The 17,161-nt window shown below is 43.1% G+C and overlaps 1 protein-coding gene across 1 annotated transcript; it reads left to right on the top strand.

Annotated features, from left to right (window-relative positions):
* Positions 1-16,658, top strand: LOC306943415 (zinc finger and BTB domain-containing protein 41-like). The gene is made up of 13 exons (XM_079529719.1): positions 1-951; positions 1,272-1,376; positions 2,661-2,868; positions 3,403-3,472; positions 3,837-3,984; positions 9,741-9,870; positions 11,252-11,347; positions 12,261-12,367; positions 12,510-12,615; positions 12,963-13,051; positions 13,566-13,695; positions 14,223-14,501; positions 15,059-16,658. The coding sequence occupies exons 1-13, from the start codon at positions 42-44 to the stop codon at positions 15,303-15,305; spliced, it is 2,625 nt and encodes an 874-aa protein (XP_079385845.1). The 5' UTR covers positions 1-41; the 3' UTR covers positions 15,306-16,658.
* Positions 16,659-17,161: the final 503 nt, after the last annotated feature.

The raw sequence follows: 17,161 nt of genomic DNA, 5'->3' as shown, positions 1-17,161 counted from the left end.
TCGTCCACGACGAATCCACAAATCACAACCGGCGCCTGACTATGTCACAGCACGGCCACAAGCTTCTCAAGTTCCTGCACGAGGACAGGATCCGGCAGAGGTTCTGCGACGTGTCTGTGTCCGTCGGTGGGAGACTCTACGGCGCCCACAAGGTGGTGCTGGCACACGGGAGTAGCTACTTCCACGCCGAACTGTCAAAGAACCCCTCCGCAGAGCAAGTGACCCTAGACCATGTGGACGAGTCTGTGTTCCAGCACCTGCTGGGCTTACTGTACACCTCAGAGTGTGTTGTCGCACCGGCGGAACTCCCGGCGCTGGCGGAGGCGGCTCGCTTCCTGGACATGATGGATGTGCTGAAGTTACTGGCCGGAGACGGGGGCGCCTGGCGCCCGGTGACTCAGGAGCAGACTGAGGCAAGTGGGGCTCCTGAAGTGGAGATGACCCCAAACACCAGCACCATCACCACCGCCACGCAAGAACCACCACCTGTAACCACAGAAGCAGCAGCCACAGAGGGCCGAAGTCCGTCGTCGTCGGGTATTCAGTGCTCCCTGTGCAGCCGCAGGTTCTCCTCCAAAAGGTCAGTCCAAAGCCATGTGGCCAAGAGTCACGGTGTTGCACAGCCGCCAGAGGGGAGGAGGAATGAGGGGACGAGTCGGCGGGAGGCCACGATTCAGAGAAGGTCGGCACGCCAGAGGAGAGCACCCGCCAAGTACAAGAGGGACGACACAGAGTACCCCGTCCACAGTGACGACGCAGAGAAGCCAAGCACCCTGTCACCCAGAGAGGAGGAGGAGGAGGAAGCAGGAGGACCAGCGGTCGTCCAAAAGCGGAAGCCCAAACTAGACGTGACGGAGACGGCCAACCCGACCCTGAGAGACGATGGAGAGGAGGAGGAAGAGGAGGCAGAGCGGGATGTGAATGAGGAAGAGACGGCCGGTCAACAGAAAAGTAGGGCTGGCATGATCAGGAAGTCTTAGTTGGCGATTAATTGTCATTGAAATAGCCTCAAATATACTGTACAAGGAAATGACTGACAATGCCCTGTACCTATAATCAAACAGACAAAAAAGTTTAAAAAAAATTTAAAACTGAAAAAAATCAGTCTATCTATAAGCCCACAACTCGCTGCATCGCAATGTGTTGCAAGGTTCCAGATCTGCAATTTTTGTTATTTTACAGAAGAAGTTAAGCTACAGATGAATGGAAATGATTAAGCAGAATAATTGTGATTATGTCAAATAATTGTGATTATGTTATAATTGTGACAGGCCAACATAAAAGCACCCTGGCAGTGGCAGAGCAGGATGAGCGTGAGGCAGAGGCCAGTGGTCCGGCTGCAGGGAGCTCCAGCCAGGCTGCAGGGTACCCAGAAGGTCTGATTATTTTGATGCTTAATTAGTTTAGCTACACACTGTATAAACACTGCTTGTGTGCATATAGGTACCGGTATGTATATGTAGTTATGTAATATGTACCTATGTCTGCAAACGTGTCCACCAGAGAGTGCTAAAATGCAGCTCAACTGTGTTCATGTCTTGCTTATCTTGATTACTATTTTTGTTTTATCCCCTCCCCTAATATGTAGGCCCACTGGGTTAGAGCTCGTATTGCTAGATTGTTAGGCAGCACCTTACTCTTCACAGAGAAGATGGTGCATTGGTTCTCAAAATCTCAAACCTTTTAATTTCAAGGACTCCCATAACTTCAAGAATGCAAAAAGAGGTCCAAGGCACTCCCATAACTTCACTTGGGATAAACACAAGGGTTCCCTTGAGTCAGAGTCAGTTGATATTTTTGAGGGGGCACATTTTTATTTCATATTGTGTTTTTAAATCAAACAGGCAGTGGCAGTTCTAGGACTCAGGTGGCACTATGCAAGATTATTTTCGGTGACCCCCCACCAGGGCTGTAGCCAGGCTTCAGAAAATACTGAGGGAATGCTAGTGCTGCCCCACCAGGGGGGGTCCGGGGGGGCTACCCCCCCTGGGCTCAATTTCTTTTTTTAAATTTGCGATGAAAATGCTTCAATCTGGTGCACTTTGAGATAAGAATTAAGAGGCTAGATCTATAAAGAACTACACACATCATTTTCGATTATTATCATCTTTACTGTGCTATTATATAGAACACAGGTACAAAACAAAACATTGGATAGGGCAGGGGTGGTCAACTTTGATGATGGAGAGGGCCACATTCCTGTATATTCCACACTCACTCCAGAGGGCCACAATGCATATAGTAAAAAATAGCTGATCTACAAACTCAAAACATTTCGCAGTGTGATGCATTTTGAGCGTGTATATCTTTTGTATGCAAAGCACCTGACGAAGCCTACATGGCGAAACGTGTCGTGCAATAACATTTTTTGGGAAATTCTTCCAGGGGCCACAAGGGGGCGGGCCGCCTATTGGGGAACCCTGGCTTAGAATATAAATACATATTTGCATCATACACAATCAATGGAATACCGGTAGGTTGAAAGGTGTCAGCTAATGATGTGTGTGTGTGTGTGTGTGTGTGTGTGTGTGTGTGTGTGTGTGTGTGTGTGTGTGTGTGTGTGTGTGTGTGTGTGTGTGTGTGTGTGTGTGTGTGTGTGTGTGTGTGTGTGTGTGTGTGTGTGTGTGTGTGTGTGTGTGTGTGTGTGTGTGAGAGAACAGGGAAGTATGAAAGTCACACCCGGGTGCACACAGGAGAGAAGCCCTTCCAGTGTGACGTGTGTCTCCAGCGCTACTCCACCAAGTCCAACCTGACGGTGCACAAGAAGAAGCATGCCAGCGACGTCCCCTTCCAAAAGAAGGAGCACAAGTGTCCCTTCTGCAACAAACTCCACGCCAGCAAGAAAACCCTGGCCAAGCATGTCCGCAGGTCAGGCATCTCTCGATGTCCTCTCGCAGTCCCTGTTACTGTACAACACTGGTTCTCTATATGTGTCCAATGTGTCTCCAGCTAAATGATTGATAGTCAGGACCCAAATGGACCCTTTTGGGTCTGTAACTCTGAGAGCTTATCACCATTTCTGGTGATAATTTAAGGAGAGTCAGGAGTCACACTTTTTATGACTGTTGGTAGTAGGGCAATCCACATTTCGGTGGCATAGCAGCAGAACAAATTTAACCCCTTGTTTGAGCTGAATTTGGGTTGAATGTGATTTGTGGCGCTCCCTCTGGTGTTGTGCCTGTGCACGTCTTTAACATTGAGTAGTTTGACAGGTATACATACATAGGTATGTATACAATGCTATAAATGGTATCAATGTCCTGGGGGTTTGTAGGCTGACCCAAGTCAAACTGGGTGTCCTTGAAATCAATAAGGTTGAGAGAATCATTGCTACACAACAGCCTTGTTTAACATTGCCCATTACCTCTCAAAATGGCATTGTCATTTATTTATTTTTGCCAGGTTCCATCCAGACCACATCCAGGAGTTTCTTACCATGAGGAAGAAGAAGAGTGAAGGCTGGAAGTGTGCTGTAAGACTGCTTTCAATCGAGACTGTGTACAATGGAGTTGGTTCACACATTCATGTTTTATTGCTATTGACAATGCTCTTTGTCAGCGACATGAGACTTTGTTTTGACTTTTAGTCATTTGCTGTTTAATCTTGGCCTCCCTGTTTTTAATCAACATAAAACAATATATATTATATTATAAAATATAATCATAAATAGTAAAATTATCTGATCTACAACCTTACAACATGTCACGATGCGCCACGTCATGAGCTTGTGGATTGACTATTTTCGGTATTTGCCGTACGACGAAAAACTGCACTATATACTGTGGGGCTTAATTGGTTAATTCCCTCTCCCTGTTCTGTTCATCGTCTCTTCCCAGATATGTCTTAAGACCTTCACACGCAGGCCTCATTTGGAGGAACACATGATTCTGCACAGCCAAGACCGGCCCTTCAAATGTACTTTCTGTGACGAATACTTCAAGTCCAGGTTTGCCAGGCTGAAGCACCAAGAGAAGTACCATTTAGGTGAGTCAGTGGAACTGTTACGACTTAATTTAGTTTAGTTGGTTGTTTAGAGATATTTATTGTTGTCTGTTCTGTTGGGTTTCTTTTTGGCTGGTGACTATTAGTTAGTTAGTCAGTTAGTTGCGAGAGTGAGGTCTAGCCAACACCAACTCGGGATTCCTGGATCGCTGCCCTCCACAATTTCCTATCCAACATCAGGTTCTTGAGCTCTGCAGTGTTGTCAGCCAAGCTGTCGCGCCGCAGCACGTCTACATAGGTGGTACGCTTCTTTCCCCTCCTGGGTTCCTATGGGAGCCTGGGTTGGCTCCAATGGACCATATGCAGACAGCGGCCATCTTACCATATAAGTTAATAGCAAGGTGCTAACAAGGTGCAACTTCCCATTGGCAGCCCATTCATCCAAACAGAAAAGTCCTATCTGACTGGGTATGTTTACATGAGGACTGAAACGCCCTCTTAATTCCGAATAAAAGTAAAATCCTATTAAACGTTGTCATGTAAACACCTACAAAAACTTAAATCCGAATGAAAATGCTCAATGCGATTTAAAAACCATTCCGATGTCACTGGCCGGATTATTCCGACGTTGAATGCGATTGAAAGAAAATTGGACTCATGTATACTCTCATTCGGATTTTAGTTCATTCTGGTCTTTCTGAGCATGCTCATTTCCAAGGCGCTCCAACTCCAAGGCGCTCATATCCAAGGCGCGCCGAGGAGTTTGCACATAGAGCGCGTTATTTCGTGCATTTTGCAGATCCGAAATCCACAAAAAAAAACGTGGAGCAGCAGCAGTGATGATGATCCCCCTGATCTGTGAGTGTTCAAAGATCCAACCGTCCCGAGTTGATGATCACTCGCCTTTATTTTTTATGGAGGGATAGACAGTAGGCTGACAGGAAATGGGGAGAGAGATGGGGGGGTGACATGCAGTAAAGACCGTCGGGGTCGGGGGTCGAACCCACGGCACATGCACTGCCAGACTGGATTACCAGCCAAGGTGCCTGGACCGCTGAGCCACAGCCCAGGCCACTCTGATAATTTTCAATGTTTGATATTAGTCTAGTCACTGGAAGGGGGTATCATGCACCCCCCGGAATTATACTTCTAATCAGTGTTTTCTTATTGGAAAAAATGTGCTGAAAATGATGAGTTATGATAAAAAGTTGTCAAAATGTCCCACCTACCTCAAAACCCCCTTTTAGGTATATGGCTCTGGCGAAATTGTGTAAAGGCAAATATTAATTCACTAAAATTACATAAATAGACATGGTGGTCTGAAATTGGTCATGGAGTATCTTGACACATAGGGGTAAGTAGCAGAACAGGATTTGGTTGGTTGCTACCATTATATTCTTAAATATGACCCACATCATCCTCAGAAACACACAAAAATATGGTGTCCGCTTGACTAATAACAACAAAGATGGTTATTTTCCAACACATTATGGTGAGTATCACTGCCTCACTTGTATATAGAAAACTTCCATATCCCTAAGCTTCAATTTGAGCCCAAGATAACCTTTCTATCTTGTAAATTACTCTTTCTGTCGCCAAAATTCTGAACTATACCTCAAATCGGTGAAAATTGTATATTCAGTCAGTTTCAGCTATACATTTGGAATGAATGATTGAATAACTGAGTTTGAACTGACTCCACATTATGGAATATTTCTTGAATAAGCCATGTTAAAAAGTTGGCAAAGTGTCCAATCTACCATTGTTATGCAAATGAGTTATGAAACAATCGATTTTCACTATATCTCAGCCAATATTGCACTTAAATGAACAAATAAGGTGTCTAGACCTATGTTTTGAGGGTCAACCGGTCAAGGATCTCAGTGAAACTATTCTTAAAGTGACCACATGTGCCCGTGGCATGCTGGTGTACAAATCAGTGCTGCCATTACAATAAAGTCACATTTATACCAAGTAAGAGATACCGACAATATAAGACAGGTGCTGTGCTTTTAAGCAAGCTTTATAATTTAGAATATACTGTAGCATAACATCAAAAACTAAAAACATTCTTAGTATGAACAATAGTATACGGCAGTATACACGCTATAGAATGGCCTGCAATATGCAGTACAAAATTCAAACAGTCACACAATCCTGTAACAGTATTCCATCCTATTACTATACACACTCAAAGGCAAAAATGTAAACAGTGTACAAACAGTGACCACCCTAGCCTGCACCATAAAGAACAAAATGCACAAACGTCACATTAATCAGTCATCGTGTTCATAGAACTCATCAGTCTTCTTTGTCTTCTTGTCCATGGTCTCCAATGACAAGGATTTTCAACCATCTCTGCCCTTCATATGGTTTTGTTTTTACCACAATAGCTTCATCAGCTCGCTTGTATAAGGCGATGGTTCTCTTCAGAGCAGAGTAGCATGGAGGAAGACGAGCCAGGTCAACTTTAGATTTAAGAAGTGAGTTTGTCATTTGCCCCCACCATTGTCCGCAGCAACTTGGCACGGGTGACGTCCACTGGGGCGGCGGTGGCTCAGGGGTAGAGTGGCTGGATGGTAACCGCAAGGTTGCCAGTTCAAACCCGGGCTCCCCCAGAGTTAGTGTCGAAGTGTCCCTGAGCAAGACACTGAACCCCTAACAGCTCCCGATGTGCAGGTTGGTGCTTTGCATGGTTTCCGCTGCCATCAGTGTATGAATGTGTGTGTCTATGTAAAGCGCCTTGGATAAAGGCGCTTTATAAATGCACCATTTACCATACTGAAGACTCGCAACTCTGTCCATACAGCAGACAGATGAATTGCTCCAACTATACTAATTAAGGATCTGTTCCATATAGTGTAGCACAAGGCACATTTGAAGGACCCCCATAACCCTTACAGGTCCATTTGGTTCCATTTGTACATTCAGAGTTGCACACCCGTAAGGGGCCCTGCATATCAACAGCTCAGTGGCCTTGTGGTCAGAGCGTTTGCCTTGAGACTGGGAGGTCGGGGTTCGATCCCCGGCCGGGTCATACCAAAGACTCCGAGAAATGGAACCCAGTACATCCCTGCTTGTCCCTGCTTGGCACTCAGCATCAAGGGTTGGATTGGGGTAAGTCCCTGATACATACTAGCGTCATGTCCAGGGGGTGTACTTGTACATCAAGCTGCCTCCTACTACAGAAACAGGAGATAGGCTCCTGCCCTATGGGCCTCATGGCTCTGCAAGGCTTACAGGTCCATTTGGTTCCATTCTGTACACACTGTAAAGTTACACACCCGTAAGAGGCCCTGGATATCATCAACAGCTCAGTGGCCTTGTAGTTAGAGCGTCCGCCATGAGACTGGATGGTCAGGGGTTCGATCCCCAGCTAGGTAATACCAAAGGGTTGGATTGGGGTAAGTCCCTGCGACATACTAGTCATGCCAGGGAGTGTACTTGTTAGGCTCCTGCCCTATGGGCCACATGGCTTGGCTTGAGCTATAGAGCTATTTGAATTGTGAGTCTTCAGTGAAACAGTGGTGGGGGAAGATGACAAACTAATTTCTAAATCTAAAGTTGACCTGGCTCGTCTTCCTCCATGCTACTCTGCTCTGAAGAGAACCATCGTGTCTTATACAAGCGAGCTGATGAAGCTTTTTTGGAAAAACCAAAACCCTATGATGAAGGGCAGGGGGGGGTTGAAACTAAAGAGTTTTTTAATCCAGTGTGTCCTGCGGTGCAGTCCTACCAACCTCACTGGTTGATCTCCTTGACACTGTCTGGAGAGCATGGACAAGAAGCCGACGAGATAGGGGAATTGATTTAATCGGCACTGATTTGTACACCAGCATGCCACGGGCACATGTGGTCACTTTAGGAATAGTTTCACTGAGATCCTCGACCCTCAAAACATAGGTCTAGACACCTTATTTGTTCATTTAAGTGCAATATTGGCTGAGATATAGTGAAAATCGATTAATTTGATAATGGAGGCACTCATTTGCATAAAAATGGTAGATGGGACACTTTGCAAACTTTTTAACATAGCTTATTCAAGTAAGAAATATTCCATGATGTGGAGTGAGTTAAAACTCAGTCATTCATTAATTTATTCCAAATGTATAGCTGATACTGACTGAATATACAATTTTCACCGATTTGAGGTATAGTTCATAATTTTGGCAACAGAAAGAGTAATTTACAAGATAGAAAGGTTATCTTGGGCTCAAATTGAAGCTTGGGGATATGAGAAGTTTTCTATATACAAGTGAGGCAGTGATACTCACCATAATGTGTTGGAAAATAACCATCTTTGTTGTTATTAGTCAAGCGGACACCATATTTTTTGGTGTTTCTGAGGATGATGTGGGTCATATTTAAGAATATAATGGTAGCAACCAACCAAATCCTGTTCTGCTACTTACCCCTATGTGTCAAGATACTCCATGACCAATTTCAGACCACCATGTCTATTTATGTAATTTTAGTGAATTAATATTTGCCTTTACACAATTTCGCCAGAGCCATATACCTAAAAGGGGGTTTTGAGGTAGGTGGGACATTTTGACAACTTTTTATCATAGCTCATCATTTTCAGCACATTTTTTCCAATAAGAAAACACTGATTAGAAGTATAATTCCGGGGGGTGCATGATACCCCCTTCCAGTGACTGTACTATATAGGCTAGCCTATAGAGCGTCGCAGTCCCACCCCCTACCAGGGCCCAGGAAATGATTCCCCGTTCATTTTCCTCATAGACATTTCAAAACAAATTTATTTAAAGACCTTTTAAGCCTTGTACAAAGCCAACTCTTGTCGTGAAAAAAAATGACAACAAACACAATTTTTTGGGCCGAACAAATAATTAGAAAGAAGAAAAAAACGGCAGGTTACAACACTTTTTTTGTTGTTTTTCTTTGTAATTATTTGTTTGGTTGTCATGAGTTGTCACAACTCGAGTTGGCTTCGTCCGCGGCGTAACCGTCTTTAAATTAATACTTTTTGAAATGTCTATGGGAAAAATGCATTGGGAATCATTTCCTGTGCCTGGCGTCATCATGAAAGGGGGCGGGACTGCGACACTCTATTGCCTATAGTATCTGGATTGCTAAATCATGCTACTGTAGGCTACAGTGCATCGGGGGACTCACAGAAAGACAGTGGAGGAGAGAGAGGACGCAATGCCGTCAGCCCGCTGTACAGTGATCACACGCACGCACGCACGCACGCACGCACACGCACAGTCCCAAGAATACGCTATTATCGCTATAACGTCCATCCTATCCCCTTAAACTTTTATAGGCTATAACAAAACGTCATGAAACATAACGGCTTTGCAGTTTAATTGCATTGATGAGCAGCTGCAATCAATCTAGTATTAAACACCAATTTATTCTCTGGTAGCCTACAGTACTTTGCCCGGATTACATTATGCCATGCCATGATGATGCGGCGATGGTGTATCGTGCAGATAAGCTATACATTATGCTTTATGCGATGTACAAGACCACAGATGGGACACTTTGTCAGCCTGTAGATCAGCTCTTACTTACACAATGTACGTGCATTGTGCAAAGACGAAGCACAAATCCAATAGCCTTGTGAGGCGCTCAGCGAAAAATTGATAAATGCGATGCTCCCCCCCCCTGTTTACTGCTTTGTGTGTGTGTGTGTGTGTGTGTGTGTGTGTGTGTGTGTGTGTGTCTGTGTGTCTGTCTGTCTGTGTCTGTGTGTGTGTGTGTGTACCACGTTGTTGGTATTGGATGTTTGCTTGAGAACTTTGACCCTGGATCTGTGGGCTCATTTCCAGGTCCGTTCCCCTGTGAGATCTGTGGCCGGCAGTTCAATGACACGGGCAACAGAAAGAGGCATATAGAGTGCACACGTGGAGGCAAAAGAAAATGGACCTGCTTCATCTGTGGGAAATCTGTAAGGGAAAGGTAAGCGTGGGATGGGAATCACTTGTCCCACAATCTCAGCATAAGCACACCATATTGCTTCATTTAAACACTTAAAAGAGCCCTTCATCCATTTTCAACCTATCTTCATATAACCCAGTGGTGGGTGTAACAGCGTTAAAAATAGCGGCGTTATATAATGAGAATACTTTTTTTGGTAACGGAGTAACCTAATGAGTTAGTTTGCAAATAGAGTAATCCGTAACACCTATATTTCCATGTTGTTTTTCTGTTGCCACAACCCATAAAGGAAAAACACATTTTGTTTCCTCTGTCATGGAGAAGTGACAGGCTGCCTGCGAGCACGCACCGCCGTGTCACAGTGTTACACGGACATCAGTGACCCATTATCCAGGGGGCACGGTGGCACAGTCAGTAGTGCTGTCGCCTCACAGCTAGAAGGTCCTGGGTTTGATTCCCACTGTGGGCGCTGGGGGCGTGTTCCCTCCTCCGCGTCATCAGTGCCCATACCCGAGGTGGGGTTGGCGAAAGGGCCTTTCTGTGTGGAGTTTGCATGTTCTCCCCGTGTCCCCTAGGGTAGGTACCCTCACAAAAACATACAGTAATCCTGGTCTCTAAAACTACCTCCCTCTGGCCAGCCGGGGCACCTGATGGAGGGGAAAGGAACTGGTTGGAATAACGTGTTCCTTCCACGCGCTACGTCCGGCCAGGGAAATTCCCCCCCTGTCAGGTGAAAAGAAGCAGCTTGGACTCCTCATGCATAGAAGGAGGCATGAGGTCGGTCCGCTGCCCCCCCAGGTTGACAGAGGAAGTGTAGTGCCCAGGATTACATTAGATAATTGGCACTGGGTGAAAAAACTGGGCTGCAAAATCGTGGGATAAAAATTATATATATATTAAAAAAAAAGAATTGCACCACTCAGTTCACACAGGTGTGATTTTCCTTCTTACATATCACACTAATCCATGAGCATCAGTCATTGAATGTAGACTTTCAACCACAATGTCTATTTACTGATGTTTTTCCCATAGATCACGTTTAGTAACTGTTCCTACTGAAACACTAGCCAGTCGAACAACCTTTGTATCTGAAGCTCCTGCTATCTGTGCTCCAATAACACTCTTTCATAGACACATTTCCTCTCTTCTTGATGGATGGATGGATGGTAGTAAGGTAAACGCTTAATTGTATCATGCAGTATGCCTGTATGGAAGCAGATGCATTTGTTAATTTATTCAAGTTCTTCCTTTACTTGGGCACCAGATTTTATGTTTAGGTTTTTGTCCTACTAAGGTCTAAGTTAATGGCAGTTTAAGTTGGAAACTAAGCATGAGTTGCAGTGAAAGGGCAGATGCATAATAAATATAATAAATAAATTACTTTCACACTCCATTTCCATAGGACAACACTGAGGGAGCACTTGCGGATACACAGTGGTGAGAAGCCACATCTGTGCAGTATTTGTGGACAGAGCTTTCGCCATGGCAGCTCCTATAGGTGGGTTGAAAATTGTGGATTGCCTGAATTCAGTAGTCATTAGCAGCTCGGACAGTCATACAGATATGAGTAGAGACATATATGTCTAAGCTTCAAAAATAAAATAATTACAAAAAATATATATAATTAGAGGAAGTAACCGGTAGTAATCGGGGCGGCAGTGACTCAGGGGTAGAGTGGCCGGGTAGAGCGGTAGAGCGGCCGGCAGTTCGATCCCGGGCTCCTCCAGAGTTGGTGTCGAAGTGTCCTTGAGCAAGACTCTGAACACCTAGAATTGCTCCTGATGTGCAGGTTGCCTTGCATGGTTTCCTCCGCCAATCTATGTAAAGCACTTTGGATAAAAGCGCTATATAAATGCACCATTTACCATTTTATGTACAGGGAGGGAGTAAAAATAAGGTACCAACAACCAAAGGAGATTTAGGGTCTTTCCTGGGCCTTTGCAGTTTGAACAGCCCATGATTTGCATGGTGTATGAGATACAGTTGGAGGCCATCGATATTGTCCTTTTCTTTTTGCTGAGGTTTGCGTGATCTGCGCAAAAGGACAGTTAACCCATTTTGGGCGGGAACCCCTTTTGGTGTTTTAAACATTGTTATAATTTAGCTATTGAAAAATAGCAGATCTACAAGCTCATAGGGCGCCACCGAGTGGCGCGCTACGAGCTTGTAGGTCTGCTATTTTTTGAAAAATCGTGAAAATATTTATTTCAGAAAACTGGAGGATTTAGAAGGATTTTTTTAAATTTTGAGGTCAGGCCTAAATGGGTCAAATGATAAGGGACAATATCGGTGGCACCCAACTGTATTATCGTATATGGGTGTGTGTCTGTCTGTCTGCCTAATATGGTGTCATCATAAATATCAGTCCTTTAATCATACTGTAAACACGCGTTCTCTTTCCGTTCTGACAGGCTCCATCTACGAGTCCACCACGATGACAAACGCTACGAGTGTGACGAGTGTGGGAAAACCTTCATTCGCCATGATCACCTGACCAAACACCAGAAAATACACTCTGGTAACAGCCTTGTTGTTGCATAGTTACACTGAGGAGAAACCACTTTGTTGTTGCATAATTACACTGGGGAGAAAGCACTTCGCTGTTGCATGATTACACTGAGTGAAACGGGTCATGTTTCATTAGATGTTTTTACGTGCAGGGGAGAAAGCGCACCAGTGTGAAGAGTGTGGAAAGTGCTTCAGGCACCACGATCATCTGACTGTGCACTACAAAAGTGTTCACTTGGGGGAGAAAGTGTGGCAGAAGTATGTTTTCATATAAGCCAAGGCTTTATCTACCATTTATTAAATAATTTCTCTGTGGTTCTCTTAATTTCAAGGACCTGTAAGGGTCATTTTGTTTCCATTCGTACACTCTCAGAGTTACAGTCGTGTACAGTTGTCTAAGCTTACAACGTGTTGCGATGCAACGCATATCTTGTAACAGAGTAGTTCTATATTGCAGTATTGATACTTTTACTCAAGTAAAAATTGTGAGTACTTTTTCCACCACTGCTTATTTGCTACTATGAACTAACAATCTGATCTGGTATTTAAAGGCATTACATGTACTGTATATACTGAATTTGAGCAAATGTTAACTGTGTCTGCAGGTATAAAACGGCCGTGCATCAGTGTGAGGTTTGCAAGAAAGAATTCAAAGGAAAGTCCAGTTTGGAAATGCACTTCAGGACCCACTCTGGTAAAACTAATATACACCATTAAAATAGTTCTATTGATTTGTGTAGAGGTATAGTGTATTAGTGTTGCTGCCGTTTAGAAGCCTTGTATCTCCATATTTCAACTTATTTTTAAATTAATGTGATACATCGTCATACAAGAGTGCCACACAGAAATCACAAGATCTACAATGTGAGCTTTTAGATAGTTTGTAGAGTGTAGACTAATAACTAATAATTTCCTCAAGTTATTTTGACATTACCTGAAAAGTATAGTTTTGGACATACCAGGTTTCTACCCGACAGCAATGATATTCATTTAATGATGGCCGTAGACTAGATCACAATATACTATACATACATAGACACGTACAGTACAGTACAGTACAGTACAGTACAGTACAGTACAGTACAGTACAGTACAGTACAGTACAGTACAGTACAGTACAGTACAGTACAGTACAGTACAGTACAGTACAGTACAGTACAGTACTGCTGGCAGCATGAGAGGTTTATTCTGTTTGGTTCCTTTAAAAGTAGAGAAACCCTACAAATGTACAGAGTGCCAGCAGACGTTCCGCATCAAGAAGACCCTGACCAAACACATGGTCATTCACTCGGACGCCCGTCCCTTCAACTGTCCCCACTGCAGTGCCACCTTTAAAAGGTATGTATCTGTATGTAACCTTGATTTAACCACAAGACTCACATTCACGTTCGAGACCTCGCATGTGTGAACTGGCCGAGACGAGACCAAAACACACCTTAAAAACAACAAAACACGGTACACGATAATAACAGAAATGTGCAACAAATACAGTGAGTATGAGATAAAATACAAATACAAAAATAGCAAAAGAAGCATTAGCATATCTACTAGCTCAAAATGTGGCACCCAGCGACGAGTTTCAAGCTTGTGGATCTGCTACGTTTGTTTGACAATATCGTATGATCAAGTACGGCTTTAATTTGCCAAAAAAACAACAAAACACGGGACACGATAATAACAGAAATGTGCAACAAATACAGTGAGTATGAGATAAAATACAAACATTGAGCCTAAAGTAAAAAAAATAGCAAAAGTTTAAAAAAAAAGTTAAAAAAAGAATAAGAGCTTTATGCCCAACAACTAAATAACTAGAATAAAAGGGCCTGTAAAGAATGTAACTCAGCTTACATTTTTATGTTTTAAAGGAAAGACAAGCTGAAGTACCACATGGACCACGTGCACAGTGCCAAGTTCACTGAGCAGCAGCAGCCTCTTGGGGTGCTCGACGAGGACAAAATGGTGTCTCTGCCTTATAAGGAAACGTCAAAGGCATACCGGGCAGAAGCCAAGCCGGTCGTCCCCAGCGCGGCCACCTCGGCGAGCATCTGCGTGCCTGTGACCCTGGTGCCTGTGCAGATGGCAGGAGTCACAGCCGGGCAGGGTGACCTGAGTGGCCACAGGGTTCCTCTGTCCTCCTCCTCAAGGTTATTATTATAGCTAGTGCATTTATTTGTTATTATAATTTTTTTGGTTTAGTTCTGACTTTTCATGTATAATTTCAGTTTAGTTGTAATTTGTTTTGTTGTTTTAAATGGGTTTGGAAGTTTAGTTTTTATTTTTGTGAAAAGGCTCTGTTTTAGTATAGTTACAGTAGTATTTATTTGAGTGTTTTTTATTTTAATATGGGGTGGACAGGGCTAAGATTGTGAAAATAACGGATCTGCAAGCTAACGTGTTACAATGCGATGCGTGAGCTTGTAGACTTTTCACAACAGGGCTTATAACTGTCAAAACCCCAAAAATATCGGAAGATAATATTTCATATCCACCCAAGGGTTTTATGTGAAAGGCTAAAACTAAGTACATTTTCTCTCAGATTTGAGTAGTTTTCGCTAGTTTTGTAAACAATACAGTTGCAGTTAGTTATCGTTTTTTTTCAGTTAACTAAATTGTTTTGTGAATTCTAGTTATTGTTTTTTCTATACTATACTACTAGTATAGATGACTATAGTAACCATGGCCCTCCTCCAAAACCACCCAGTGGTCTGACCATGCACGCCCAGGGACAGCAGCAGCAGCAGACAGCGACACCTAGCAGCTACCAGGCTGCAACAGACCTGGCCTTCCTGGAGAAGTACACCCTGACGCCCCAGCCCACCAACATCGTCCACCCAGTCAGACCCGACCAGATGCTGGACCCCAGGGAACCATCCTACCTGGGGGCGTTACTGGGCCTGGAACCCGGCTCCTCTGTGCAGAACATCTCCAACCCTGAACCCACTCACTGACGTCCTCAGTCAAACCAAGTGGAATGGAAACGCGTTGCATGTATCGGTAACGTGAACACATTTTTTCTTTTACTCCTAGAAATATGTTTTATTTACCCATGGTAGGTATGCCGAGCACGAGTGCTCTTTTTCAGAAACGTCCTGCAGTGCCTTGCTCAAGGTCGCTTCAGCGGTGTTATGGGAGGGGTGAGCAGCCAGTGACCATTCACTTCCCCACTCCTGCTGGTCTGAGGGATTGAAACAAGAACCTTTCAGTCCTCCTAACCTTTAGGCCACCGCTGACACTCTTTGCTTTGTTTTGTGTGTACATGTTTTTGTAGGCTATTAAAGGCTAAAATTAACATATCACAATGAATGCAAATACATGTTTATACTGTATATCGTTGCTGTCAGGCAGAAACCTCTTATATCTCCATATTTTAACAATGCATGTTAAGCTTGTCGATCTGCTACTTTTGTTATGTTTGAATATCCTGAAAAGCAACTGTTTTGGACATACGATATGAGGTTTCCACCCAACATAGACGATATATTAAATTGATAATTTTTTATCAATTAAACCAGTATGTAAGAGTTGAAATGAGTGAATACGATCAATACATAAACTCAAGGAAATCGTTGTAAGTTATTGCAATGTAGCCTAATGTAATTATAATATAATACAATGTAAAATAAAAATAATAATAATGGAGAGAAAATAAATCTGGTAATTTGACATTGGTTTTAGCTTTTTATAAGTGGGGATTGTATAAATATTTAATTTATTAAAAATAGTAATTGGTTTTAGCTTATAATAACAGATGAATCTTATGTTTGAGGCCTTAAAATGTAATGTAGAGTTGTGTACTGTCCAGTGCTGTGTGTGAATCAAAAAGGTTGTTGGTTTTGTACCTGACCTTATGCATTGTTTTCATATTTGTATTTTGACTGACAAAGGGTAATTTTATACCTTCATGAATTACATGTATTTTGTACAGTTTCATTCAATTGTAATGATATAAAATCAAGAACCTACTACACACAGTAAAACTATTTAACCTTTCTGCTGTTTTATCTGAATATATTTATCTAAATGGTTTGCAGGGGTGTGGAACAAAAGCACTCTACCTGGCTGCTTTGCACAACATTACTCGAGCTTCAGCCAGGTGAATTTAATCATCACACCAATCCGTACAAAGTTACTGGTTAAACAGGTATCGGTATTCAGCCATGTTCATCAAGTTACATTGGCCACCTGTAGAGGACTGGGACCCTACAGATTCTGTAATCTCTTGGAACTGTTTTGAAAGCAATGTAAGTGATGTAATCTTGTATCTTTAAAAATGAAAAATAAAGACATTCAAGTAAAGACAAGTCTATGTAAATGGATTTTATATAAAACTAAAAGGAAAATAACAAATTCACAATGCAACTAAATAATAAGAAATATAATTACATAAAAAGAGGGTTTCCATCACATTATGTTGAATACAGTATTTCAACTATAGCAGGCTAGCACTGAGTTATCTCAGATAATTTAAATAAAGGTTGAAAAATGTGACGTCATTAAAATATAGCTCCTCTAGTTAAAACATCCATAGCACACCACTGATGGTTTAGGACAAGAGGAGATGACATGAAATGGGGACCCCTGTGCAGACTACACAGTCACACTCATTCTGGCCCAGATCACAGGCACCTTTATAACCAGCGCACAAAGAGCCCCAATGCGATGCTCTGTGAGTAGATAGGCTATTTATGGTGCACACTGCATGACATGGCACACAACCAAGTGTAAATTAGGCTGTATATCACCATCATCACCACCAACCTTTATTTCAACTCAGAGTACAGTTGAGGGCCAGGCCCTCATTTTC

This window comes from Electrona antarctica, assembly GCF_951216825.1.
Source record: "Electrona antarctica genome assembly, chromosome: 19".
NCBI lineage: Eukaryota > Metazoa > Chordata > Actinopteri > Myctophiformes > Myctophidae > Electrona > Electrona antarctica.
Note: the sequence above shows the minus strand (reverse complement) of the source record. Positions and strands in the feature narration are given on the sequence as shown.